The following is a 23,397-nucleotide window of genomic DNA, read 5'->3' as shown; positions in this document are numbered from 1 at the left end:
ATCTACAAAATGTACACTAGTGATGAATTGATATGCTGCCAATAATCTTCTAGGCTCTTCAATCTTCAATAAAAACAAGAATTTAGCATTCCGTACACTAGTGATGATATGCTGCCAATAATATACAAAAACTCAACGTCTTATATCGAAGAAAGATGTCTTTAAATATCAAAATTCAAAAGTACAATCACTATTGAACCACAATATCTTCCAACCACAAGAGGCAAGGCTTGTTTTCCTAATGTTACAAGCCAACAAACTCTTTACCGTACCACTTATACTTCCATCACCAGTCAACTGTTACATCTGATACATTTTGTCCATGTCTACATATACAATTGAATATTTTTGTAGGATGGAACATTTGTATGAATCGATTCCAAATCCTCCCAATCTCTTCTAAATGTTAAATCCAATACGACACACATTTGCTATTTGCACAAGACACATATACTAATACTATACACATGTACATACATGCAAGCATATGCATCGAAAGAAGAGCAAAGATCGAACTAATATAGAAACTTCAAATGTACATTGAACATTTTGAAAAATAGTTGTTAAAAGGCTTCTTTCTTCCTTCTTACTGTATACTTTTTTTTACCCAGCCAACCAAAAGGAGAATAGGAAAGTGGGAGAAGGTGGGATGTGAAATCAAACTCAATATATTCTTAAAGATTACTTAAAATGAATGACTAAGCTTAAGGGAATCATTATGGTTACAAAAGAAAAGAAGCTTAAGGGAATAATTATGATTGCAATCACCAAAACATGGGCCAAATAAATTGGAAAAAATTGAACTGCTGACTTTTCTTCCTGCTTCTAGACAGAGCCGGCCCTGGGCCCAAGCAATAGAAGCGATGGCTTCCGGCCGATAATTATTATCAAAAATATCGGTCACATTTTTTCAAAAATGTGTCTATAGTGCAGTAGTTTAATAACCATTGTATTTGAAACCAGAACCCGGGTTCGCGTAACCTTACCAGCAGAATTTTCATTTTCGACAATTTTTTTTATATATGGCTTCTAACCATAAGATTTCTAGGACCGGCTCTGCTTCTAGGCGCTTTTCTTATTTTCGGCTCTTCAAATTTCGTATTCTAACCTAGAAAATAATATATTTTACTCACGTAGAACCCACAACTACTCTTGTTTGTACAATATAGATCACGAGAAATCATAAGTGGTTCATCAACTCTATCTCAATATCTTGCGGGAATTCTTCCACTATAATTTGATATATAATGATATTAATTAAGATCAACGAGTCTTCTCTTTTTTTTTTCCTACATATGTGATTTTATATAAGAATACTGAAGTTATAGACAAGTCTTCAAAGCTAGTTTCTATGTTCAATCGATTCCGATTTAGAATACCAGTAATAACCGTCTCTCTCTCTAGTGCATGTTTGGTGTAGACGTGTGTACTAGCCATACCATACCAGTGGGTGATGAATGTTGTGTTTAAAGCCAGTATAGCTTATTAGAGCAGTTACCAGAAGCGTGAAATTATAAGTCATAACATATAGAAGAATGAGTCCATATAATGAAGGGTGTCCAACCACTCCTAATAACCGTTCCCTAACGGTTACAAATTCATAATGCTTTCCTACGTGATCCATACAATGATACACACGATACAATGCCAAGTTATTATCACCAAAATGGAATTAAGTGATTAATGTTTTAGAATAGGTTGTATACTGCTACATTAGTGTGTCGACAACATACCGTATAGCATATAGAAGTATATGTGATTGTTTATATGTAAACTATATCTATACGGTATATACATTTTGTATAGAAAATTGTTTGTTGTATCTACTGTATTGTGTATCTACAAGCCATTTTATGATACAATTTAATTATGACTCAAATGCTCCATACATAAAATGAAAAGAAAGGAAAACAAAACATAAGACTTTGTTACGAGAAAAAATACATAAAGAGGAAAACAGCTACATTAGCTGACTCTAGTGTTTTGCTTTGGTACTAGAAACATACATCGAGATTGCATGCCGTTTCTTTCTTTGGTTTCAGCAGCCCCTATGGATGAATGACAAGACACCGACGCGATGTTTCCAACTTTGGCTTTGTCTCGGGAATACACTCTTTTCTGCGTTTCTTTAATTATTCTTTTATTTCTCTCGATTTTCCACCTCTCCTTTTTTGGGCAAACCGCAATAAGAAAACGTGACGGAAGTGAACTTGGTGTTCAAAAAGAAAATAAAGATGGAAGTGAACTAATTTGGTTATTTAAGTAATAATCAATTTGTAGGAATTATATTTGTTATTGTTAGATCATCTCCGATGTAAAACTTTATTTTCTTTTCTAAAATATAATAAAAATAAAAAAGAAGTAAAATTATTCTAACTCTAATCCATTTTATACTCTATAATAGAATGATGAACAAACAGAAAATAGATTACTCTATTTATAGAGTAAATTTTATTATGAAGTGAGATATAAAGTTGAGTTAGAGCATTTTTTGCTCATATTTACTTTTACTCTGTTTTAAAGGAAAAAATAAAATAGGGATGAAAATGCTCTTAAAATTTTGAATGCTTTTTGTTGAAGTCTTCTACCCAGTGTTTAAAGAATCAGTACTCTAAGTAATTAGGTTCAATTTGCACCACTATCTTCGCCTTATGTTTAATTGTATTTTCCGTCATTAATATGGTTTTCTTCAGTTAATGAAAAAACTATAACACATTTTGATGGGATGCAGTAAACAGCAAGAATGAATCTATATACTAAAATGAATGTGATAAGACTGATAGTTAATGCTAAGATATTGGGACCTAAGATATTTGAAGAAAATAAATACTACTAATAAAAGTCTGCTTCTATGATAATGATGCTGCTCGTTTCCGTCTATTACTTCAATCGAACACTAAAAGCCCTGACTAAAAGTATCATACACCCAATGTTAGAATATGGTTTCCTGTAAGACTAATTAAATTTTTATTTATAACTATTTTAAATTAGCTTATATTTTACAAGCTTATACTCCCTCTGTTCCTGAAAGTAAGATTTTCTAGACTATGCACGCTTATTAAGAATTTAATAAATGTTTATAATTTAATTTATTTTTTACTTTATTATACACTTTGCAATAACTTTCCACCAATAAAATTTAATCAATTCAAATATTCTCAATTAATATTCCTCAAAAGTATAAAAAAGTACCTTAACAATATAGAAAATCTATCTTTGTGGAACAAGAAAAAAATCTAAAACATCTTACTTTCGGGAACGGAGGTAGTATTTTACAAGAAAAAAAACATTTCAAAGCTTTGTGCTTGATCTATTTATAGTTAATGTAACAAAACCTAGTTTTATAATTAATTTAGTAATTTAGAACAACAGTAAGCTGACTGACTACAACATTGCTAATGTTTATGTCCGGTCAATATGTTGTTTTGGAATTTTTTACATTAATGTATATTCCTCCAGTAGTGTGTGCGTGTGTAAACAATCTAAATATTTGATGCAATTACATTTTCGTTTTCCATCGATTTTCTTCTTGTTTGTTGAGAGTAAGGTAAAACAAAATATTATATTGTTTTGGCTAAAAACAGATAATACCACTTAGAAAATTTCCAAATCATGATATATGAAGACACGCGATCTAACTTACATGATGTTTTTATATCTATAAATAGGTCGTTAGATAATCACTATAAATGTTGGTTAAAATCAGCGAGTTATGGATGGTGGTTAAGGATCAATTTTCTTTAGACGTGGGATAAAATGATATGTTATCTTATGTAGGGAGTGTTTCAAAAAAAAATGTTATCTAAAGTAGGGCCTGCGTTAGAAAACATAACATTATTACGTTTAGAACAAAACAAAACGGGAGATGCGACAAAAGAAAAGACAATTTGGAGTACGTATTGAGATTGGCATGCAGTGTTATTTAATAATTACACAAACCAAATACTATTCCACATTTCCATATATCATTAACTGTCGGCTTATCAACCATTTGATCTCATCTTCTTTTTGTTTTCTTTATATATTCAGTTGTGAATGAACTTATTTCATGTTTGCTTGTTCATAAATCAATTATTAATGAATCATATTCATTAATACTACATAGGTACATAATACACGAGACAACTTTCATTTATCACATTTATTATTTGTGGATCTCTTTGTTGGGAAAATTGAATCATTTAATGTCTATAATAAATTTTACTGCAAAGATTTAAATGAGTAGGTATATTAAATACTTAGCAATGATTTGGTTGCTTTTAAATTTAGGAAAACCTAGAAAATTTAAAACATGTCTTGGCTGAATTTTAGTTTTAGACTTTAGTGTTCTTCCTAACATTCATAGTTTTAAAGATAATTAATAATTATTTGCAATCGAATTAAAAGATAATTCAATGATACTAGAAAACAATAATATATTTTTTTTTTTTTAACAAAGTATTTAGGTAGTTAGCAAAAGAAAAGAAGAACATTCTCTTTTATGGTCAGTACTGATCAGTAACAAATCTTAAAACAGATACACAAGCAATAGTTATAAGAATCTACGTTGAAAACTAGACATAGATATTAATAATTATTTGCAATCGAATTAAAAGATAATTCAATGATACTAGAAAACAATAATATTATTAGGGAAATTAGGGAGTATAACCATGAAAAAAATCATAATTCACCAACTAGCCATTTTCCTTACCAAACCTATACACACTGTTATAAATCTATATTAATACTGTAATACCCTTTGCATCTACCGGTTTAACCTGCTAACTAAAAAAAATAAAAAAAATTCTTAACTCACCAAAATTAAATTGTAGACTATCCAACTTCGAAAGGCGAAGAAGACACCACCACTAGTTCTCAGAGAAGTTTTGTGGAAGAGAAGATTGGTTAGGAAGCTTTGTCGAAGACGAAATGGAGAGGCTTCTCCGATTCCAAAGCGACAGTCGTGAAGATGCTAGAATATGTACGTATTTGGTTTGAAGTAAATCTATGTCTCGTGTTGGAGAAGATGAACAGTTTTTTTATTATGTTCTATTCTATTATATTCATATAGAATATAAATATAAAACAATATATATATTTTTATGCGATAAATTCTATTTCATTTGACGGTTACTAAAATTGTTCTATTTTGTTTAGATATATATTTTGATATTTGGGTTTAGGGTTTACATTTGGATTATGGTTTACATTTAGATTAGGATTTAGTGATTAGAATTTAGGGTTTAGTATTTATAAGGTGAGGGAGTATGGTTGAAATCAGTTTTAACTTCTTTAATGCAATCATACACATTTCATAATTTCACTATTGGTACTATGTTATTTATTATGTTCCATTCCATTTGGATTTAGAGTTTATATTTGGGTTAATGGTTTATATTTAGGTTTAAGGTTTACATTTAGATTAGGGTTTAGTGATTAGAATTTAGGGTTTAGTATTTATACGATTGGGGTTGACAATATGACAAGCATTACCACCTTCCATGAAAGCATAATCATGTCAACATTTAAGAAATATATCAAAATGATATTTAGATTGGAACTACATTTTCACTTTTTCTATTCTATATGTCTCATGTAGAATAGTAATGCATTTTACTGGAATTTAGAAATTTAGATTTAGTTTATGCAAGATTAGGGTTAAGGCTGGATTAGGGTTTATGTTTCCATAGGGTTTAGGGTATATTATTTATAAGTTGGGGTTGAGGTTGAATTATTGTTTAGTATATATGGATTATAGGTGTAGTTTGCGTTATATACTACTTCGACAATATAGAATAGAAAATTCGGTGTGTATATATGTGGTCAATAAACTTGTCACGTGGATGGTACTTCTTCCTTCACATTAAAATTTTTTGGTTCCTCCGTGTCCATATTTTTTCTCAATTACGTTATCAATATATAATATATTCACCGGATAATTGTTGATGAAGAGGGTATAACCGGATCAGTTGTGTCACAAATGTTAGATTCTTAATAATGTCAAAATCATTGCTAGATTTTTAATTATGTCTCCAAAATTGGCTATCTCACCAATAAGCCCATATTATTATTATTGTCTAATACTCCAATAAAAATGTCGATAAAAAAAATAACAATACTAATATTTAGCATTCACAGTCAGATTCACGATAAGTCGATAACTCAGCTGTCTCCCCGGTCAACGCTTTTCAGACAGACTCTTCTTTATTATTCTCATCCTTCAACACACTCTTCAAGTCTCATCTCACTCTCTCTCTTTCTCTCTCATCGCCGTCACTAAGACCGGGCCGTTTAAAGATGCATCTTCTCTTCCTCTTCCTCCTTTTCACCTCCGTCTTCTCTCTAAACCAAGAAGGCCTCATCCTCCAGCAAGTCAAGCTCTCTCTCAACGACCCAGACTCCTCCCTCTCCACCTGGAACTCCCAAGACGCTTCGCCTTGTCGGTGGCACGGCGTCTCTTGCGACAATAAAAACTCCTCCTCCTCCTCCTCCGTCACTTCCGTCGACCTCTCAAACGCCAACCTCGCCGGCCCTTTCCCTTCCGTCATCTGCCGTCTCCCCAACCTCTCTCATCTCTCCTTCTCCAACAACTCAATCACCTCCGACCTCCCGCTCGACGTCGGAGCTTGCAAGAGCCTCAAAACTCTCGACCTCTCCCAGTGTCTCTTCACCGGAAAGATCCCCCACACCCTCGCCGACCTCCCCTCCTTAACCTCCCTCGATTTATCCGGAAACAACTTCTCCGGCGACATTCCGGCGAGCTTCGGCAAATTCGAAAACCTCGAGGCTCTCTCTCTCATCAGCAACCTCTTAGACGGAACGATCCCGCCGTTTCTCGGTAACGTCACCTCCCTGAAGATGCTGAACCTATCCTACAACCCGTTCGCCCCGGGTCGGATCCCTCCGGAGCTCGGGAACTTAACGAACCTCCAAGTCTTGTGGCTCACGGAATGTAATTTAATCGGGGAGATCCCTGACTCGCTGGGTCGACTCAGTAAACTCGTTAATCTAGACCTCGCGCTCAACAACCTCGTGGGCCCCATCCCTCGCTCCCTCGGCGGGTTAGCCAGCGTAATCCAGATTGAGCTTTACAACAACTCGTTAACCGGAGCTATCCCGGTTGAGCTCGGGAATTTAAAATCATTAAGACTTCTCGACGCGTCGATGAACCGGTTAACCGGGTCTATACCGGACGAGCTCTGCCGTTTACCGTTAGAGAGTTTGATTCTCTACGAGAACGATCTCGAAGGCGAGCTTCCGAAGAGCATAGCTTTATCTCCCAACTTGTACGACCTCAGGATATTCGGAAACCGCCTCTCCGGGGTATTACCGAGTGACCTCGGCGCTAACTCGCCGCTGAATCGGATAGACGTGTCGGAAAACGAGTTCTCCGGGGGGTTGCCGGCGGGTCTGTGCGCGAAAGGGGAGCTAGAGGAGCTGCTGGTGATAAACAACTCCCTCTCCGGCGTTTTACCGGAGGGGCTGGGGGATTGTAAGAGCTTGACGCGTGTCCGGTTAGCGTATAACCGGTTTACCGGTCGAGTTCCGGCCGGTTTCTGGGGGTTGCCGCATGTTTCGTTGCTTGAGCTTATAAACAACTCGTTCTCCGGCGAGATTTCGAAGACTATCGGAGGCGCGTCGAATCTCTCGATGTTGGTTCTGACGAACAACGAGTTCACCGGATCTTTGCCGGAGGAGATTGGGTCTTTGGCCAAGCTTAATGAGTTGTCGGCGAGCGGGAACAAGCTTAGTGGCTCGTTGCCTGATAGCTTGATGAGTCTTATAGAGTTGGGGACTCTTGATCTTCACGGGAACCGGTTTACTGGGGAGTTATCTCCTAAGATCAAGTCATGGAAGAAGCTAAACGAGTTGAACTTAGCCGACAACGAATTTTCCGGCAAGATCCCAGACGAGATCGGGAGTTTGTCTGTTTTGAATTATCTTGATCTCTCTGGTAACTTATTCTCTGGCGAGATCCCTGTTTCGTTGCAGAGTTTGAAGCTAAACCAGCTGAATCTGTCGAATAACCGGTTAACCGGCGACGTACCGCCTTCTTTAGCGAAAGAGATGTATAAGAACAGCTTCCTCGGGAACCCGGGACTGTGTGGTGATATCGAGGGACTGTGTGGATCTGAGGATGAAGCTAAGAGCAAAGGCTTTGCATGGCTTCTCAGATCTATTTTCGTACTTGCGGTGATAGTGTTTGTTGCTGGACTTGCTTGGTTCTACTTAAAGTACATGACATTCAAGAAAGCGAGAGCCGTGGAGAGGTCTAAGTGGACGTTAATGTCCTTCCACAAACTCGGGTTCAGCGAGCACGAGATTCTCGAAAGCTTAGATGAAGAGAACGTGGTTGGAGCTGGAGCTTCCGGTAAAGTCTACAAGGTTGTACTCACCAACGGAGAAACCGTTGCTGTTAAACGTATATGGACAGGCTCCGTCAAAGAAACAGAAGACAACACCGATCCGGAGAAAGGCGAGAGACCTGGATCAGTTCAAGACGAGGCCTTTGAGGCTGAGGTCGAGACGTTGGGTAAGATTAGGCACAAGAACATTGTGAAGCTATGGTGTTGCTGCACGACGAGAGATTGCAAGCTCTTGGTTTATGAGTACATGCCTAACGGTAGCTTGGGAGATTTGCTGCATAGCAGCAAAGGAGGAACGTTGGGGTGGGAAACGAGGTTTAAGATTATATTAGATGCAGCCGAGGGGCTTTCTTATCTTCACCATGATTGTGTACCAGCGATTGTGCATAGAGATGTTAAGTCCAACAATATTTTGATCGATGGAGATTATGGTGCGAAGGTTGCTGATTTTGGAGTGGCTAAAGTCGTTGACTTGACCGGGAAGGCTCCTAAATCGATGTCAGTGATCGCTGGCTCGTGCGGTTATATTGCACCAGGTTAGTCTTTATGGTTCAACTTTAATGTTCGGTTGGTTAATACTCAATACTTAGTATTAGTACATGTTTAATGGAGACTACTTGCAGAATACGCATATACGCTTCGTGTGAACGAGAAGAGTGACATCTACAGCTTCGGGGTAGTGATCCTTGAGATAGTTACTAGGAAACGTCCGGTTGATCCGGAGTTGAGAGAGAAGGATTTGGTGAGATGGGTTTGTTCCACATTGGACCAGAACGGAGTAGAGCATGTGATAGACCCAAAACTTGACTCATGTTACAAAGAAGAGATAAGCAAGATCCTTAACGTTGGGCTTCTCTGCACGAGTCCTTTGCCTATAAACCGACCTTCGATGAGACGTGTGGTTAAGATGTTGCAAGAAATCGGCGGTGGAGATGACGAGAGCCTGAACAAGACAAGATCCGGCAAGTTAACTCCTTACTACTATGAAGAAACTTCAGACCAGGGAAGTGTAGCTTGAGAGACTAGAGGAGAAAGTGTTTGTGCCCACAAACTCTCAATTTTTGGTGTTTGAAGCTGTGAATTTAGGGCATTGAGTCAGAGAATGTTGAATTTTTATAGTATTATAAAAAAGTTACTAGATCAGGAAATGGTGATTCAGTCTCTACTGTAAAGCTATTTAGTAACTCTGGCTAGCTTTACTGTGAAAATGCTGCCATCTTCTGGCGTTAACATGCATTTAAATAGTTTCCATATTTGGGTAAACAGATTCTATGTTCTGGTAAGGAACATGTCTCTATCTCTAAAGCGTGTGCTCTTCTTTTTAGTGAACTGTTGGATGCTCGTGTATGTAACTGTAGATTCACATGGCTCTTAAATTCTACAACTTTTAGAATTTGCTTTTAAAAGTTTCAGGTTGTGCTGTTTGCTTTACTTACTTTACGTGTACAAACGCATCGGATGTAATAAGAGCACATGAGATGACTAGATTCAACTATCCTGCAAAAAGGTCTCTTCTTCAGATACTTGTTGAAATCTTATTGGGTCTTCCTTAACTAATCAGTATTAAGTATTCAAAATACACATAACTTATAAATTACATAATAAATAAGTACAAATGACGTCTAAGAAACTATCTTTATTAAAAAAACAAATATTATTCGTAGCAAACCCCTTGACCAAAAGATAAAACAAACATTCGTGTTGGAGAATGGAGACTAGCAGTTCAAGAACTATTTATTCGCAAATATAGTTCTCTTTTTTTTTTGTTAAAGGGTTTTCTTAGAATGTAGTTAAGTCATCTATTATCAAAAGGTGGTCGTTATGGAGTGTTTAACTTCCTTACTGGATTAGTATTGCTGACATTATTACATCAAGTTAAAAGATAACTTGTACTGTTGAGTACAAAACAAAACAAAAAAACATTGACATCTCACCGTTATATGTGCTTGATCTACGTGGAGAATTTACTTACACAAAGATAATTTAAGAAACACAGATAGATAAGTTTCTAAAGATGAGCTGTTGTTAGTTGTGGGGATTAGAAGTGGGCTCAATAAGCAATGAAGCTCACTTACATTGGTAGAGAGTATCATTCATTAAGGGACATTGACACCTCACCTTGCCTTGTCTCTCTCTGTCTCTTTCACTCACTTCCTTTTCCAAATCATTTCTCATTTTTGTTTTCTTTCTTTCTCTCTTCTTTTTTCTTACATTTCCGCTTTGTTATTTGTCAACATGTTGCATGATGAAGTTCAATATAGATTCTACGAAGTTTGTTATTTCTTTCTACAACAAGTATCATCACTCTTCCACTTTATCTTTGTGAACTATTATTGTTATATACGGTACGATGCAACTACGCAACTTCTTAAAACCAAAGCCAAGCAACTTCTCCCACTCTAATAATTTTCGTATTATTTTGCTTATTAAATGGTTGGTACGAAACACATTATTATTTAGAAAAATGGAAGCATAGTAGGGACAAGAGCTCAAAAGATAAGGCCAGGATTGCGAAATGATCACAGACATGAGTTATTGAGTATGGGTGACCCACAGGCACACGGTACACATTCACACCTTGGACCATGTGGCTTTCAAACGGACCTAGCAGAGCCACATGGTTAAATTTCTCCACATTTTGACAAATCTTAGTATCTTACACATCGACTAGTACTATTGGGCTTATTGGGTTGTTATTGGGCTTTATAAGTTTCTCTTCAATTAAGCCCAAAGCTAAGAGCTTTCGACAATCCTCCTCCACGCCGGAGTTCAATTCATTTACTTCACCGCCGTGAGTTCCTTCTCCCCCGATCTGCACCGCCTCGCGTGTCGATTAATCTCCTCTCTTCCAGGTGAAAAGGCTCCTCCTTCTGTTTTCCCCTTACAACCTTAAAGTTGAGAGATTCATAGATCTGTTTCCGTTCTAAAGTAAAACTCTTTAGCTTAGATTAGCCATCGGAATATTTCTGGATCTAATTGTTGATCACTGTGAGTTAAAAACCAGCTGTGTTTTTGTTTGGTGTATAAGGTAAAACAGATTGTGTCGGGATGTCTTCAGCGCAAGATCCATTCTACATTGTTAAGGAGGAGATCCAAGATTCTGTGAGTTTTGTTTTGGATTTGGATTTGGACAAGACATGTTTCTTTTGTTAGGACATTGATTAAATGTTTCATTTGATGGGATGCTTTTGTTAGATTGATAAGTTGCAATCTACATTCCACAAATGGGAGCGTGTCTCTCCTGGAATGGGTGATCAAGTCCACGTCACCAAGGAGCTTCTTGCTAATTGTGGAAGCATTGAGTGGCAGGTACTCGTATGATGGACGACACGCTCATCTTGTATAATGTATTATTGTCAATACTCAGTTATACACATGATTAATATCCAGTAGAATAAGTATGTGAGCCGTTCGATTTAGAGTCCTTTTCCATGGCTATTGAAGCTGTTATTGCTGATTGGAAGGTAGATGAGCTGGAAAAAGCGGTGGCCGTTGCAGCAAAAGATCCTGCCTTGTATGGCATTGATGATGCTGAGCTTGAAAGACGGAGGAGATGGACTAGTAATGCTAGGACACAGGTATGACTCAGAATCCGTAATTGTATACTGCTTTTCACAGTTTTAGAGAGTGTTTTGACTTGTGCATGAAAGTTATGGTACTTTTTGATAGGTGCGGAATGTGAAGACTGGTGTTCTAGCTGGTAAAGGTAGCGCTGGAGCTGGTAATTCAAGTGAAGTGCGCCGAGAGCTGATGAGAATGCCAAACTCGAATGAAGCAAGTAGATACGATCAGTATGGGGGAAGAGATGATGATGGATTTGTACAGTCAGAATCAGATAGGCAAATGCTGTTGATAAAGTAAAAGCTCTTTCAGTTTCTGTCTACTTCATTTTGCAATCTCTTATTTGCTTTATTATGTCACAATGCCTTTTACTCGTGTGTAGAATAGTTTTGTTCAGCGAGAGTAGTGCTGTAACTTGATATCAACTTTTTTGTGCGGAACTTCAGGCAACAAGACGAAGAGCTGGACGAGCTGAGTAAAAGTGTAGAGAGGATTGGAGGAGTGGGACTTACTATACACGATGAACTCGTTGCACAGGTTAGTAACATGAGAGAAAGATTTAATATCTGCAGAGATGAGAAACATCAAGTTTTCTTTCTATTGGATGTGTGTTGCAGGAGAGGATAATAGATGAACTGGGAACGGAGATGGACAGTACAAAGAACAGGCTAGAGTTTGTACAGAAAAAAGTGGGGATGGTGATGAAGAAAGCAGGAGCGAAAGGGCAGATGATGATGATATGTTTCTTGCTCGTCTTGTTCATCATCCTTTTCGTTCTCGTCTTCTTGACCTAAACACCGCAGCAGAATAGTTTTTTTTTATATGTTACTTCTTGTTATGATGTTTGTGGTGAAACAAAGAAAAAGTACATTAAAAATAATGTTTGATTTTTCTTATCTGGTAAATTCTTTGAGATTGAAGTCTATTGCATTGTATCTTTCCTGCTTGAGAAGAAGTAAACAAGATTTGATCAAAATATTCGTAAGGCTACCACCAAATGTGGAGCATTTATCTGCCAAACCCAAACTCGGAAAACAATTACCCATACTACCGAATTTGTTAGATCATGCATGTTCCAAGGTCTATCAAGTTCTATCATTTTAACGTCAAAACCACATTATTTTAGTATAATTTTAACACTAAAACCAAAATCTTCTCCAATCATAACATTAAATTTCTCACTAAATCTATTTTATAATATTATATGTATTAAGTTTTTTATTTATCATTAAATAAAAATATGTTTTAGTAATAAAATAAATGAATATTGTTTTAGTGGAATAAATAGTGTTTAATTGTGGTGAATAGTATCACACCAAATTTGGTTTTAAAATTTAGTGTTACTAAAATGATGTGATTTTTGCAGTTCTATTAGAGAATATTTGATGTAAAAATCGTATTAAAATAGTGTTGAATATTTGGGGGTCAATTGTAACATTTAGAGACTAAAGGACACAGCGAAAGAAGAAAAAGAAAGAGAAGGAGTAAATAGCAATATAAAATAATAAATTATAAGATCCGTCGTAGAGAGACGAGTAGCCTCCGTCCCGTCCCCCGATTCAGAACTCTCTTCTTCTTCTGCCATGTCATGATTCTTCTTCTTTGCTCACCCTTTTGATAGATAGATAAGATCCATCGCATTCTCTCGATTCGAGGAAGATGGTGCTGCCGTTGATGAAGCTGGGGACGCTACTGGTGAAAACGATAAGTAAGCCATTGGCAAGTCAGCTGAAGCACCAGGCCAAGGTTCATCCCAGGTTCCGTCAATCCATCATCAACTTCGCCCAGGTGAATCCCACATTCTCATCATTCTCTCTCTCTCTCTCTCTCTCTCCTGAATTTGATTTGTGTGATGGCAGAGGAACCACAGGGTGACGACGCAGATACAGAGGAGGATCTATGGGCACGCCACCGATGTGGAGATTCGTCCCTTGAACGAAGAAAAGGCTGTTCAAGCTGCTGTTGATCTCATCGGAGAGCTCTTCATCTTCGCCGTACTTGCATCTTTTGCACAACTATGGCATTGAATTCTATTGCTTTAGATGACCATTCGAATTTTCATTGCTCTCATTCACCTATTCTAGCATCATGATATGGTGTATGTGAACCATAGAGAGAAATGAATAAACTAAAGGACTCATGTTCATGACTGAGAAATGGTTTAGTTCTACATGATGTTACTTCTTGTACCGTATTCTTGTTTCGCTTGTAAGTGTTGTATGATAGCATAAGGTGCTTCCCTGTGACTGAGTCTTTGTTAGTTTCTTCCATTACGTCTCACTTTGGTTTAAGTGGGAGATGATGGTGTCAGTGTTAGATGAATTAGATAAACGTATCTGGTCTTGAGAGGCATTCTTCTATGCAATTCTGTGGAACTAATAGTAGACTATATGAACAGGTCGGTGGAGGCGTTGTTATCTTTGAGGTGCAGAGAAGTTCCCGTTCTGAAGCTAGGAAAGAGGAAGCCCGTAAGCAGGAACTTGAGGTACACTTTTTGCCTCGTTAACTGTAGTTTCTCTCTTCTCCTCAGAATTTATCTATCTCTGTTACATAGTGTTAGTTAGTAGTTCAATTCAAATGAGAGTGGGATGGTATATATGTGCTGTAGGATTGATTTATATAATGCAACGTTCTTGTGAATAGCTGAACGAAATAGGATTGCGTTAGTTAAGAAACCTAGCAGGCTTGTGTTTTAACGTTCAATACGTCAAATGAGTAATAGAAGAAAGAAAAAGGTTGAGGCTTGGTTATTTAAAAGCTCTTGGCATTTATTTACAGGAGTTAAGAATAAAAGATGAAGAACTGGAAAAGAAAATGGCTGATCTCCAGAGCAAACTAGCGGAGGTTGAAGAGCTTGCTAAGGCACGGGGACTGACCGGTTTTTTTAAGGTAAAACAGCAACCCGGTACCACTACAAAGGGTAGCTCCGAGAAACCAGACGCAAAATCCAGTGAATCATCGTCATCATCTTAATCAATGGCCAAGGCTCAACCAAAGTTTACAATAAAATACTGGTAATGATTCTTGAAGAGCTGAGGAGTTTCCAAATTCTCTCCTTCATATTCTTGTAGATCGAGCATCATCATAGATACATACATGTACCGTCTTCATCATTAAGAACAATCTGCTTTATAACAACTATCTAGTCAAATTAGGTGACAAAAAAAAAAGGTTTTGATGTTGAGGTTTCATTGCTCCTACTTCTTTGTGTTTTCAACTTTTGTTTGCTTCGATTTGGTATTGCTCGTAGGCAATGCTTGGATAATGACGAATTCATTAGGAAAGCGACTTTGAGAGAGAGAGACACCAAATTATATATATATCTTTGTCACTCTATCTACAACTCTACATCAGATTTAATCATATGTGCCCTTCATAATCTCTACATATATAACAAATATGAATATTTTAATTGAAACAAGGAGAATTCATATTATTATCATATTTAGTCCAAATAAAAAATTATGATGAGCAAGACTATCTTATAAACAAACTAGATGAGTTTTGGATTTTATTCAGGAGTTTACAGAAAGATAATATGTATATGAAAAGGAAATAATAAATAAAATAAATATAGAATATGACCTTTGATGAATATGAAATTTAGTGGTATAATGAAAAGAAATGAGCATCACAGAAAAAGGAATATGGATGTGGAGGAACATATGTAGTGGAAACAAAGTTATTTATTCCATTCCTTGCCAATATGTCCTGTTCTTCCCACCTCTTTCTCTTTTGCATCTAAATATAGAGTAGTTTTCTGCTTTCTTTGGAAACGATCCATCTTTAACTAGAGAGTTTTGTAGCTTTGGATTCATCAAATACTTGAAATTTTGTTTATTAGTGGCCTTTTAAATATAACACATCATTTCATAAAATTTCATCAGTCAAACTCGACTAAAAGTATCTGATTTTTTTCCCAAAGAAAACAAAATAGTCAAAATTTGAAAAAAAAAACAAATTTAAAGAAAAGTCCTAGTGGCAATATAATCAAAGAAATACTTCAAACATAAAATTGTGAAGACACATGCACATAATTAAGCTATGGTTTATTCCATTGAAAACAAAATAGCAAAATTACATCTTACAAAAAATATAGTATTTCTTTCAGAACTTTCATAACATAAGGTGTTATATAGGATGATGACATGAGCAAACCAATTAAAGAATAAAGAAAATCCATAAGGTACTTACTTTTATATTTTATTTTCCAAAATAATGGTAAGTCGCAAATATTGATTAAAATATACGGTATTAATTAGGAATAAACAGCATGGTCATTACAAGACTACAAGTGGTATGTGATATTTCTCCAAGTGTAACTGTGTAAGACAGATAATAATACATGGTCGTCTTTTTTAAGTCATTGAGTTTAGTTTATAAAAGGAAAAGTAGAGAACGAAGAGAAGCAAGCAACGTTTCTCTCTTATTCCTTTGTGGGGTTTTAATTATCTTGTCCCTTTGTGTTGTTCTACAAGTATCTGTGCGAGGAAGTTTTTCTTGGAGAGACTTTTCCTTAATGACGGGGAAACGATCCAAGACTACTTGCAGATCTGTTTCTCACAAGCTGTTCAAGGATAAGGCCAAGAACCGTGTTGATAATCTGCAAGGCATGCTACTGGATCTTCAGTTTGCAAGGAAAGAGAGCAGCGCTCTTGATGTGACACTGCTTGAGGAGCAAGTGAATCTGATGCTTCGTGAGTGGAAGTCAGAGCTCAACGAGCCATCTCCAGCATCATCCTTGCAACAAGTAATAATAATAATCTATTATTCGTTTCATTCTTGTAACATGCATGGTTTGATGGCAAATGTGTTACATGGCTTTTAGTTTCTTTCTTGTTTTTGAGTCATTGTTAGCTGTGTGTCCTTAGCAGGGTGGTACTCTGGGGTCTTTCTCAACAGACATTTGTCGGCTGCTTCAGCTCTGTGATGAGGAAGATGATGCAACTAGCAAATTAGCTGCGCCCAAGCTCGAGCCTACTGATCAGAATCTTGAACAATATGGTCCATTGGCTGATCATTGCAAAGATCCTCCCTTAGTAGTTGGCAACAACTTGGATGGAACAGCTCATTTGGAGTACAATCTGCAGCAAGAGTTTGAACCAAGCTTCAATGGTGGTTTCAATGATGGTCCTGGTTATGGTGTAGAGGGTCCTTTGGATATATCTGCTTTCATCCCAATAATCTGTCCTCCACCCTCTGCGTTCTTGGGTCCAAAATGTGCTCTTTGGGACTGCCCTAGGCCTGCTCAAGGACTCGACTGGTTCCAGGATTACTGCAGCAGCTTCCACGCTGCACTGGCTTTCAATGAAGGTCCACCTGGTATGAACCCCGTGGTGCGTCCGGGAGGCATTGGTTTGAAAGATGGTCTGCTTTTTGCTGCTCTTAGCGCAAAGGCTGGAGGAAAAGATGTCGGTATTCCTGAATGTGAAGGAGCTGCAACTGCTAAATCTCCATGGAACGCTCCAGGTAAGTGTTCGCTTTCTTGAAACTCACACACCATTCTCAAGTTGATTGTAATCGAATCTTGATTTTATTGTGGTGAGTGTAGAGCTCTTTGATCTCACGGTTCTAGAGAGTGAGACACTAAGGGAGTGGCTATTCTTTGACAAGCCAAGGAGGGCCTTTGAGAGCGGGAACAGGAAGCAAAGGTCTTTACCGGATTACAACGGTCGCGGCTGGCACGAGTCACGCAAACAGGTCATGAGCGAGTTTGGAGGGCTGAAAAGATCTTACTACATGGATCCACAGCCTCTGCACCATTTCGAATGGCATCTTTACGAGTACGAGATCAACAACTGCGATGCTTGTGCCTTGTACAGGCTCGAGCTCAAGCTCGTTGTTGATGGGAAGAAGAATTCAAAAGGCAAAGTATCAACTGACTCCGTGGCTGATCTGCAGAAACAGATGAGAAGACTCACCGCTGAGTTCCCTCAAGAAAACAACAACAACAAACGCTGCATCAAAGGAAGGAATAAAGTGAACACAAAAGTGGCCACTGGAAATGTTCAGAACACAGTAGAGCAGACCAATGAGTATGGAGTAGGTGAAGAGTTTAACTATCTTGTCGGAAATCTAACTGACTATTATGTCAATTGAGAAGAAAAGCTGTTGCTTAGCATTTAATCTGGCAGCAACCGAAGACGCGTCTACATGACTAGTATATTTATTTCTTATATAACTATAACCATCTCTATCCATGGAGTTTATATATATATATATATATATATATATAACAAGGAAATGCAGAAGACTGTCCTGGAGTTTAAGAGCTTGTTTCTTCTAACCCAAAGCAGGAAAGTTAACTGGAGAAGAAGACTGTTTTTATGATTCACTGACATTCCGGTTTATGTAACCGATGGGATATACAGTTTGATCTATGTTGAATGAGATAACCAGTTTTATATAAGCAATAAATCATATTCTACATGTATTGTAAATTTTCATCTAAAGAGACTAGGGGCACTTATGGTTTTATTGCGCCCGTAATGGTCTGACCAGTGCAAAAGGTCGATCTGAATTCACAGACATTAACAATTCCAACACAACTACTTTTGTCGGAGGTCGTCCACTCTTGAGACCACGCTCGATAAGCCCTGTAACAGGGATAATGAACACACCATCATCATTAAGGGATAGGAAAGACATTAAGATTAAGGAATTGAAAAGGAAGAGAATCATGAAGTTACCAGGTGAGAGTTTTCTTCCGCTGTAAAGTTCTTTAGCTAAAGGATTAGCAGACCAGTGGTTCACAGCCACACGGCTAGTCGGTTGGAACCCTATGATTTTACCTTCGGATGATAACACTACCTGCTTCCATTAGATAACCAACAATCATGAAGATTTCAATTTTATGAAAAGATTATATGCTTGACATACTTTCACTGAGATTAATTACCTGGTAAGTAGCGATTTCTTGCGCAGATGCTTTTGCGTCTTCATTAAGTTTCTCCAGAAGAGAAGAGCCTGTACCGACGTTATCTTCAGTGGCTTTAGCTCTGCTAGTTTCTTTTAAGTAATCAGGTACTTCTCCAATCCAAGCCCCTATGCTGCTTTCTACAGTTATCTCTCCTACCCAAGAGTAAGCATCCTTTAGCTTGTTGACGACTAATCCACAGAATGACTCCAACTACACTCATTTTGAAGTCGCAGACTTTAGTTTTAAAGAACAATTGAAATGAAAACGCCGGATAATAACAGTAGTTAATGTTTAAGATTGATCTCAGTAATACAGAGTTCATCATACCTCGGAGGTATCTGAAGATTGATGAGACAACAGTTCACTCTCTGACCATGAAATATCTTGGCTTTTTCCAGGATACTTTCTCTCGCTTTTCTGAGGAATAGAGAACTGAGCCGCAGCACTCACGGCAAGAAGAAGAATTCCACTGGCAACGGTGACAGATATCATTTTCAACAAAGACAGTCCTCTCTGCCAACAGAGAATAAACAAACCAAAGAAGTTCACATAAGTTTCACAGGCAAAGCTATCACACCTAAGCCAATCTTACTAAATTATAACATTTCACTACCATATGTTGCAAGCTCTAAAAATAAACACGAAAACATAATTTAATCTGAAACAGACTGATTAATAGAGCAAGTGATTAATCATGGAGAATACGAATAACACACAAACATGATATACCAAAATTAGCACTGACTACATACTTCATTTTATACCTTTTCATTGGGTAAGTTACCATAATTACCAAAAGCATCACACGGTAGCTGTTTCCTGGGAAGTGAGTATATATCTTCAAAGTAAATATCCAACGCTTCAGCCAATCCAACCTAAAGAGTTTTATAACAAATGTCAGGAATGTAGGGGGACCTCATGAATTCACATGCGTGGAAACAAACACCTTAGTCACTAGAGCGCACATAAAATGCAGTAGAACAAGAAATAACACATCGCACTATCGCAGGATTGATTCATCTTGCTAACTCTAATTGCCACACAATCTATTAGCATCTCCTTGTTACATTTATAGGGTAAAGGAATGACTACTCTTATGATCGATTCTACATTTTCTAAGACAATGCCATTCCATGTCACACAAAGCATCAGGAACAAAAGTCTAGATGGGAATGCAAACGCTAAGAAAGAGAAAATGTCGTTACCATTTGGGAGTGGGTTAGAAGAACCTCCCACTTATTCTCACTAGACTTTCTCCAGCCTTCAAGCTTTACATCCCCAAGTATTGCACTATCAATCTCTAATCGATATGCAGGTAGATACTCACTTGCCCAATTACTAAACCCAGTGCCACCAATTTTTTCCAACTTAGACTTAGCAGACAAGTTCCACCACCGACTTCTTTGCCTTGATTCCGTAACTTTGTAGGTTTCCTTCCTCGACTGGAAATACTCGAGCAACTGGTTTGCATTCTCGTTTAGCTCATCGTCGAATACCTTATGCAAAACAACCGAGGAGTCTCTTGAAGCAATCCTCCTGTGTTTCGTTAACCACTTGAAAAAGGGAAACTTAGCTTTCCCCAGATAATCATCAAGGAAATGCTTCTCGGTGTTTTGAAGAGCGGAGATGCATATAACTTCTGCAATAACAGATATAACTCGTTCATCAGATGAGCTAACAATGAAGGACGTAGAATCCTCACGAGTGCTTTCGTAATCTCCCATTTCTCTTTCAGCTCCAGGTCCAAACAAAACAAGCTGAAAGTTCCACAACTGTCGCAGCACAACTTGTCTGAACGTCATCGCAAGTATGTTTTTTGACAAATCTCCGGTGGAAAGATCCTCGGAGAGAGACCTCCTCAGCCTTTTAGCTCGCTCTTTAACTTTCTTTGTCGGCAAGAACTGTAAAAAAAAGCGATCTTGACATGTCACAACATAGAATCAATGCCGCATTGCTTCAGGCTAAAAACTTAAACTTTACCAATCGGGTCGAGACAGTAGCCTTCGGGTCGGATCCTCCGGGGAAAACAGTCTCAACCACCATGACGGGTACGTTTTCGCGAAGGTGTTCATCGGCGGCTTCGCCACCGTCGGCTGCAGCCGCGGTTAAAGCTTGATCGAAAGCTACAGTGCCGACGAGGCTGAGCCGAGCTGAGTTGTTCTCGTAGGTCCGCACGCATGGAAGTGCCTTTCCGTCGGAGTTCGCCACGAAACGGAGAATGTCGTCCTCGCTTGTGGTGGTGGTGGACGGAGAAGGGTTCTTGGAGATACAGCGAATGAAGGAGACGGAGCTTCTATGGAGGGGGATTGATGGAAAAGATGCGAAATTTCGAGAAGGGAAGAGAAGAGAAGGAGAGGAAGTAGTAGAGGAAGCCATTGATGATGAACTGATTAAAATCAAAATCACAGTCCCTCCTAAACCCTAAGGGGGTTTGAGCCTGAGGTCGACGAATCACCCAAACGCCGTCGTTTAGTTATTACAGTTACAAGTTACAGCTGAGAGAGAAAGTGAGCTCCTAACAACCGACACGTGTCGGTGGCTATTAGAAGTCACGAAGCAACCAAACGCCGTCGCTTAGTTACAGTTACAGCTGATAGAGAGAAAGTGAGCTCCTAACAACCGACACGTGTCGGTGGCTATTAGAAGTCACGAAGCAACCCAAACGCTGTCGTTTTACAACTGATAAGAGCAAATGAGCTCCTAACACGCCACGTTACTTCTCAACCGACACGTGCCGGTATCATATTTGTCATAAACTGTCTTATGGCATTTACCAACCGCCACGTGTCTGTGGCCTTTAGTTATAATAGGCTACATTTCAGCATCTGAAGGATAACGACGACGACGACGACGACGACAATGTCTGAGAAGAGCCAAATCCCCGATAACAGCAACAACAACGCCGCTTCTTCTTCGTCGGCGAAGAAACCGGCGACAGAGATCGGATCGAATTCGAGCTTCTCGGGTCAGAGGATGACGTATCCTAACCGGCCAGAGTCGGTGAATCCGGATCAGGCGACGCTGAGGGAGCAGTGGAAGTTCGCGATAAGGCAGTACAGCAAGTGGTACTCACACGCTTGGGGCACTGCGATTCTCGCCGGAGGCGTCTTCTTCGGACTCGGTTGGATCATCAAAGGCTCTAATCCTCTTCCTTCACTCCAATCGAGTTCTAAGTCTCCTAAACCCGATGAAGAGAAATGATTCTCCAGGTGAGTTTCATGTTATATATCTTATTGATTATGAGATTAGGATTGATTTGGAACTGTATTTAGCTTTGTCATTAGTCATTACAAGACATATCTTGCAATTGGAATAAACATATCAAAAGCATGTTTAGTTGGGCTTCCACGCTCAACTCTTATAAACTGATCAGGTTGTTTTTGTTGCAGATGGGGAAATGCAGTCGTGAGATGAGAGATGTTGCATTAACAATGGCACATCTACAAGAATCATCGATCTTTTCGAAGTAGAGAGAAAGAGGGAGGGTGGGAGATGAGATCACAAAGCAAGCCATTGTAGAGTATAAACTTAACAAGAAAAAAACTTTGTTTGTCTGATGATTTTCCAAGAATGTATGTATGTATACAAATGTGCAAGAAATTAGTGAAAATGTTAAATGTTTAATAAATAAAATACAATGGTTGTGTATCTAAGCAGAGCAGCAACCAGGTTTTTTAACAGCCGAGATATCTCCGACGTTAATCGTCTGTCCTTTAGGCAAAGCAGTGGTTGGATCATCTCCAGCTTCAAGCGCTTTCTTGCTAACCACTCTGTAAATCTCAGTGAGAACTTCGGTGAAGGCATTCTCAACGTTCAGAGCTTCAAGCGCAGATGTCTCCATGAAGAACGTGTTCTCTCTCTCCGCAAACCCCTTGGCATCTTCGGTAGAGATGGCTCGAAGGTGACGAAGATCAGCTTTGTTACCAACGAGCATTATCACAATGTTCGCGTCGGTGTGGTCCCTTAGCTCCTTTAGCCATCTCTCAACGTTCTCGAACGTCACGTGACGCGTCACGTCGTAGACTAGCAACGCGCCAACGGCTCCTCGGTAATATGCGCTCGTGATGGCTCGGTACCTAAAACGAAAATATGTTTTAAGAAAATGTGTTAAGAACACGTTCTTGGATTAACTTTTGTACCTTTCTTGACCGGCGGTATCCCAGATTTGAGCCTTGACGATCTTGTCATCGCATTGGATGCTACGTGTGGCGAACTCAACACCGATGGTGGCACGTGAGTCGTTGCTGAAGTCATTTCTGGTGAAACGAGATAACAGATTAGATTTCCCCACGCCGGAGTCTCCGGTTAAGACCACCTTGAAGAGGTAATCATAATCATCTTCTGCTCTATATGCTCCCATCTTCTGTCCAAAACTTAACCTCTCTTTTTTTTTGGTCTTTATGAGTTTGTTATTGAGACAAGTTATATTCAACAATGAAAAAATGTTATTTGGATGTTCCAAGACATTGGTTTTGTTCTGTTGTTTTTGTTTTGACGTTTTCTAAAATGGAGACACAAATTTCAGTTTTGAAATTGAGAAGACAGAGAGAGGTACCAGAAATTCAAGGA

The 23,397-nt window shown here is 38.3% G+C and overlaps 7 protein-coding genes across 11 annotated transcripts; 5 read left to right on the top strand and 2 right to left on the bottom strand.

Annotated features, from left to right (window-relative positions):
- The first annotated feature begins 6,067 nt into the window (after positions 1-6,067).
- LOC106361684 (receptor-like protein kinase HSL1) lies at positions 6,068-9,760 on the top strand. Its single transcript, XM_013801483.3, has 2 exons — positions 6,068-8,884; positions 8,972-9,760. Exons 1-2 carry the CDS (start codon positions 6,280-6,282, stop codon positions 9,364-9,366), a joined length of 3,000 nt encoding a protein of 999 aa, XP_013656937.1. The 5' UTR covers positions 6,068-6,279; the 3' UTR covers positions 9,367-9,760.
- A 1,216-nt stretch (positions 9,761-10,976) lies between these two features.
- On the top strand, positions 10,977-12,834 carry LOC106361683 (syntaxin-61). 3 transcript variants are annotated; one of them, XM_013801482.3, is made up of 7 exons: positions 10,977-11,200; positions 11,377-11,450; positions 11,544-11,657; positions 11,813-11,926; positions 12,018-12,205; positions 12,356-12,446; positions 12,527-12,834. In XM_013801482.3, exons 2-7 carry the CDS (start codon positions 11,397-11,399, stop codon positions 12,701-12,703), a joined length of 738 nt encoding a protein of 245 aa, XP_013656936.1. In that variant the 5' UTR covers positions 10,977-11,200; positions 11,377-11,396; the 3' UTR covers positions 12,704-12,834. The 3 variants fall into 3 exon arrangements, with proteins under 3 accessions (XP_013656936.1, XP_013656935.1, XP_048593907.1); XM_013801481.3 differs by having other exon boundaries at positions 11,075-11,200; positions 11,386-11,450; XM_048737950.1 differs by having other exon boundaries at positions 11,122-11,200; positions 11,353-11,450.
- Positions 12,835-13,380: 546 nt separating this feature from the next.
- Positions 13,381-15,100, top strand: LOC106361681 (OPA3-like protein). Its single transcript, XM_048737949.1, has 4 exons — positions 13,381-13,697; positions 13,769-13,903; positions 14,308-14,394; positions 14,688-15,100. The coding sequence occupies exons 1-4, from the start codon at positions 13,569-13,571 to the stop codon at positions 14,880-14,882; spliced, it is 546 nt and encodes a 181-aa protein (XP_048593906.1). The 5' UTR covers positions 13,381-13,568; the 3' UTR covers positions 14,883-15,100.
- Positions 15,101-16,209: 1,109 nt separating this feature from the next.
- On the top strand, positions 16,210-18,386 carry LOC106361676 (transcription factor VOZ1). 2 transcript variants are annotated; one of them, XM_013801471.3, is made up of 3 exons: positions 16,210-16,659; positions 16,781-17,378; positions 17,461-18,386. In XM_013801471.3, the coding sequence occupies exons 1-3, from the start codon at positions 16,255-16,257 to the stop codon at positions 18,006-18,008; spliced, it is 1,551 nt and encodes a 516-aa protein (XP_013656925.1). In that variant the 5' UTR covers positions 16,210-16,254; the 3' UTR covers positions 18,009-18,386. The 2 variants fall into 2 exon arrangements, with proteins under 2 accessions (XP_013656925.1, XP_013656926.1); XM_013801472.2 differs by having other exon boundaries at positions 16,214-16,659; positions 16,784-17,378.
- LOC106361675 lies at positions 18,288-21,316 on the bottom strand. The gene is made up of 7 exons (XM_013801470.3): positions 20,809-21,316; positions 20,034-20,729; positions 19,593-19,703; positions 19,156-19,341; positions 18,808-19,038; positions 18,599-18,719; positions 18,288-18,505 (listed from the first exon to the last, which is right to left on the bottom strand). The coding sequence occupies exons 1-7, from the start codon at positions 21,202-21,204 to the stop codon at positions 18,384-18,386; spliced, it is 1,863 nt and encodes a 620-aa protein (XP_013656924.1). The 5' UTR covers positions 21,205-21,316; the 3' UTR covers positions 18,288-18,383.
- A 333-nt stretch (positions 21,317-21,649) lies between these two features.
- On the top strand, positions 21,650-22,476 carry LOC106361679. 2 transcript variants are annotated; one of them, XM_022690161.2, is made up of 2 exons: positions 21,650-22,037; positions 22,202-22,476. In XM_022690161.2, the coding sequence occupies exon 1, from the start codon at positions 21,688-21,690 to the stop codon at positions 22,027-22,029; it is 342 nt and encodes a 113-aa protein (XP_022545882.1). In that variant the 5' UTR covers positions 21,650-21,687; the 3' UTR covers positions 22,030-22,037; positions 22,202-22,476. The 2 variants fall into 2 exon arrangements, with proteins under 2 accessions (XP_022545882.1, XP_013656929.1); XM_013801475.3 differs by having other exon boundaries at positions 21,656-22,037; positions 22,218-22,476.
- On the bottom strand, positions 22,357-23,397 carry LOC106361673 (ras-related protein RABA1i-like). Its single transcript, XM_013801467.3, has 2 exons — positions 22,968-23,397; positions 22,357-22,904 (listed from the first exon to the last, which is right to left on the bottom strand). Exons 1-2 carry the CDS (start codon positions 23,186-23,188, stop codon positions 22,478-22,480), a joined length of 648 nt encoding a protein of 215 aa, XP_013656921.1. The 5' UTR covers positions 23,189-23,397; the 3' UTR covers positions 22,357-22,477.

This window comes from Brassica napus, chromosome A8 (genome assembly GCF_020379485.1).
Source record: "Brassica napus cultivar Da-Ae chromosome A8, Da-Ae, whole genome shotgun sequence".
NCBI classification, from domain to species: domain Eukaryota; kingdom Viridiplantae; phylum Streptophyta; class Magnoliopsida; order Brassicales; family Brassicaceae; genus Brassica; species Brassica napus.
This window is presented reverse-complemented; position numbering and strand designations above follow the sequence as displayed.

Excerpts from the sequence above, each read along its gene's own strand:
- LOC106361684 (XM_013801483.3), top strand. The coding sequence starts at position 6,280 with ATGCATCTTCTCTTCCTCTTCCTCCTTTTCACCTCCGTCTTCTCTCTA. Across the intron at positions 8,885-8,971 it reads GTGCGGTTATATTGCACCAG|AATACGCATATACGCTTCGT; the intron begins GTTAGTCTTTAT and ends GACTACTTGCAG.
- LOC106361683 (XM_013801482.3), top strand. The coding sequence starts at position 11,397 with ATGTCTTCAGCGCAAGATCCATTCTACATTGTTAAGGAGGAGATCCAA. Across the intron at positions 11,451-11,543 it reads AGGAGGAGATCCAAGATTCT|ATTGATAAGTTGCAATCTAC; the intron begins GTGAGTTTTGTT and ends TGCTTTTGTTAG. Across the intron at positions 12,206-12,355 it reads AGGCAAATGCTGTTGATAAA|GCAACAAGACGAAGAGCTGG; the intron begins GTAAAAGCTCTT and ends GCGGAACTTCAG.
- LOC106361681 (XM_048737949.1), top strand. The coding sequence starts at position 13,569 with ATGGTGCTGCCGTTGATGAAGCTGGGGACGCTACTGGTGAAAACGATA. Across the intron at positions 13,698-13,768 it reads CCATCATCAACTTCGCCCAG|AGGAACCACAGGGTGACGAC; the intron begins GTGAATCCCACA and ends GTGTGATGGCAG. Across the intron at positions 13,904-14,307 it reads GAGAGCTCTTCATCTTCGCC|GTCGGTGGAGGCGTTGTTAT; the intron begins GTACTTGCATCT and ends CTATATGAACAG.
- LOC106361676 (XM_013801471.3), top strand. The coding sequence starts at position 16,255 with ATGGTCGTCTTTTTTAAGTCATTGAGTTTAGTTTATAAAAGGAAAAGT. Across the intron at positions 16,660-16,780 it reads CAGCATCATCCTTGCAACAA|CAGGGTGGTACTCTGGGGTC; the intron begins GTAATAATAATA and ends GTGTGTCCTTAG. Across the intron at positions 17,379-17,460 it reads ATCTCCATGGAACGCTCCAG|AGCTCTTTGATCTCACGGTT; the intron begins GTAAGTGTTCGC and ends TGGTGAGTGTAG.
- LOC106361675 (XM_013801470.3), bottom strand. The coding sequence starts at position 21,204 with ATGGCTTCCTCTACTACTTCCTCTCCTTCTCTTCTCTTCCCTTCTCGA. Across the intron at positions 18,720-18,807 it reads AAGAAATCGCTACTTACCAG|GTAGTGTTATCATCCGAAGG; the intron begins GTAATTAATCTC and ends TAATGGAAGCAG. Across the intron at positions 18,506-18,598 it reads CGGAAGAAAACTCTCACCTG|GGCTTATCGAGCGTGGTCTC; the intron begins GTAACTTCATGA and ends TCCCTGTTACAG.
- LOC106361679 (XM_022690161.2), top strand. The coding sequence starts at position 21,688 with ATGTCTGAGAAGAGCCAAATCCCCGATAACAGCAACAACAACGCCGCT.
- LOC106361673 (XM_013801467.3), bottom strand. The coding sequence starts at position 23,188 with ATGGGAGCATATAGAGCAGAAGATGATTATGATTACCTCTTCAAGGTG. Across the intron at positions 22,905-22,967 it reads GATACCGCCGGTCAAGAAAG|GTACCGAGCCATCACGAGCG; the intron begins GTACAAAAGTTA and ends TTTTCGTTTTAG.